This window comes from Cyprinodon variegatus, unplaced genomic scaffold (assembly GCF_000732505.1).
Source record: "Cyprinodon variegatus isolate N-32 unplaced genomic scaffold, C_variegatus-1.0 Scaffold250, whole genome shotgun sequence".
NCBI classification, from domain to species: domain Eukaryota; kingdom Metazoa; phylum Chordata; class Actinopteri; order Cyprinodontiformes; family Cyprinodontidae; genus Cyprinodon; species Cyprinodon variegatus.
Window position 1 is genome coordinate 242,905 of NW_015150703.1, and position 2,590 is coordinate 245,494.

At 37.1% G+C, this 2,590-nt stretch overlaps 1 protein-coding gene across 1 annotated transcript in view; it reads left to right on the plus strand.

Annotated features, from left to right (window-relative positions):
- LOC107089390 (Williams-Beuren syndrome chromosomal region 16 protein-like) overlaps positions 1 to 2,590 on the plus strand; it is a 21,714-nt gene that overhangs the window by 10,060 nt on the left and 9,064 nt on the right. Inside the window, exon 3 of the mRNA XM_015382146.1 lies at positions 1,147 to 1,356. Coding sequence (XP_015237632.1) covers positions 1,147 to 1,356 — 210 coding nt within the window. The remainder of the gene's footprint in view (positions 1 to 1,146; positions 1,357 to 2,590) is intronic.

Consider the following 2,590-nt stretch of genomic DNA (forward strand, 5'->3'; position numbering starts at 1 on the left):
CCGTATTAACAGGAGAAGAGGCGCAAGTGAAATTAGACACTGCCGTCGGAAAACATGCAGTAATTTATAAATGTTTTAAATGAGGTTGGGTCCGGATTAGCCAGCAGGTGGGTCTGGATCCGGACCGCGGTCCGCTAATCAGTGACCTCTGCTCTACACTTTATTTATTTGGCAATAATTCACATGAATGGATTCAGTTTTTATTTGAAGCTTTTTATTTTATTGTGTTTTGAGCAGGAATCTTATTAGTTTTGAAGATTAACAATTTTATATCAGTTTGTAATAATATACAGTCCTACCCAGAAACACAACCTCTATCTCAGAGGTCACAGATTCCAGGCTAACAAGAAAGCCAAACGACCCCCATTCCAAAGGAATGGATCCATTCATTCGTTTAAATTTGCATGTTTTCTAAGCAAAAAGAAGGCTTTATTGGGCTACTGTATAAAACCTGGAATTCAACTCTATTTCTGACATTTTAAATTGAAAAAGCTTCCTGGATGGGAAGAGAAATGTCTTCAAACTTGGAAACAAAGTCCAGAGGATTGTTTTTAATTTTCTTTTTTTGGAATGGCTATGACCTTGATGACAGAGAATCTTCACCAGCGTTTTTAAAAGAATCAACAGCAATCATTCAGCGTAAAGAAGGAGGCAAAGCATTGCACAGCCTCTGAGCCTCTGATCGATCCCCTCTGGTTTTAAACGAGGGTGGAACCACTAACAATGTTTGGCCCTTTGACCTCAGATTATGGGACGGAACATGGAGCTCTATCAGCCCAGAGATGCAGGGAGGAATTTGACCATGCAGGGCTCTAACAATAATTAAAGGATTTTAAATTGGATTCTATACTGGACTGGTAACCAGTGCAGAGCTGCTAATACTGGTGTAAAATGTTCTCTTTTGTTATATGAGTTAAAAGCCTTGCAGTAAAGTTGGAGACGGTGAAGCTCCTTATTGTTTAAACAAGTAAAAAGACAGTTTCAATAGTCGTGAGGAGATAAAGGTATGAATGAGGAGTGAATAAGAATAAATGCCTTATTTATCAGAATTTTAACTTTAAAAAGTTCCTCTTCATGGTTAATGTGACTGTTAGATCCAGGATAGGAACATTTCTGCAAGAGTTTGGGTTTTAAATATCCTTACAGTCTGTTTTCTCATGTTTTTTCTTTCCAGGTTTGGGTCATCACAACATCAGCTCCTGTCCGGTGGAAGTGGGCGGCGATCTCGCCGGCGTGGAGGTGCAGCAGATCAGCTCATACGGGGACTGCAGCCTGGCGGTGTCTAGAGACGGCCAACTGTTTGGCTGGGGGAACTCAGAGTATCGACAGCTGGCCTCGGTCAGCGAGTCCACGCAGGTGAGGAAGACTGATCCTGGTTTGATGTTTTAAACTTCAACCTCAATGTCTGACAGTTTTCGTTGTTTTTCGTACCTTCTTTAAATAAATGAGGTTTGATCATGGATTCAATTTCCCAACATTTGTGTTGTGCTGTGTTTCTATGTCGGAACATAGATAAGGTTAAAAAGCTTTAAAATTTCATTTCACAAATAAAAAACTGCTTATTTAAAGTTGGTTTATAGAAAAATAAATGTTCGACATTTTGCATTAAAAAAAATAAAGTTCTACCATGAAGAATATTTGAAGAAAAAAATTTAACTCAACATTGTTTAATATTTATTTCCGTGCACTTTGGAGGTTTTTGCAGGTTTTTTGAGAAATATTTCAATAAAAAATAAATATGTTTATATTTACTTTTTACTTTATTTACAAATGTGCACTTTAATGCCTCCATTTAATGTAACGTTAGCCGGCAACAGATTGGTAATATATCTGTATTTGAATATGTTGTAATGATTGTCAGTATTTATTTACAAATTTTTTATTTCTATAATTATATCAGTATTACTACCAACTTCAGCTGTTTGAGGCTGCAGGTGAGAAATCAGCCAAAGTTTTGTTCGGTTTTCTTCAAAGCTGCATTACAAGCAAACATGCATCCATGCATGCATCATGCTCTAAGGCCTGCAGAGAATAGATGAATGCATGAAGCCTAAGGTGATTTTGGGGGAGGTTGAAAGCTGTGTTAAACATTTTCCACTTGTAGACATTTTATTTCCCTCTCTGTAGAGTGATGGGCTTCTAATGACCTTTAAACCCTTCCTAGATTAACTGCAGCAACACTTTAATCATAACTGTAGGGAAATTCAAAAGATTCACATGGACTTCAGGTAGAAACAGGAAAACGGGAATAAACCAGCTTGCAGTCTCAGGCCCCTGTCGCACCTTGCCGATTTATCCAGCATCTGCCCGACTTCCCAGAATTTCCTAAAACGCTGCCATACGCTGAACTTTCTATGTATTTTTTTTTATTTTGGGTGTGTACCGTATTTTTCTGACTATAAGTCACACTTTTTTTCATGGTTTGGCTGGCCATGCCACTTATGGACTCTGGTGGAACATGTACATGTTTTTTCACCAAGAGAGGGCGCTATATATAACAATAAAGCGCTATATATAACTGTATAAACCTTTTTATATATATACATATATATATATATATATATATATATATATATATATATATATATAT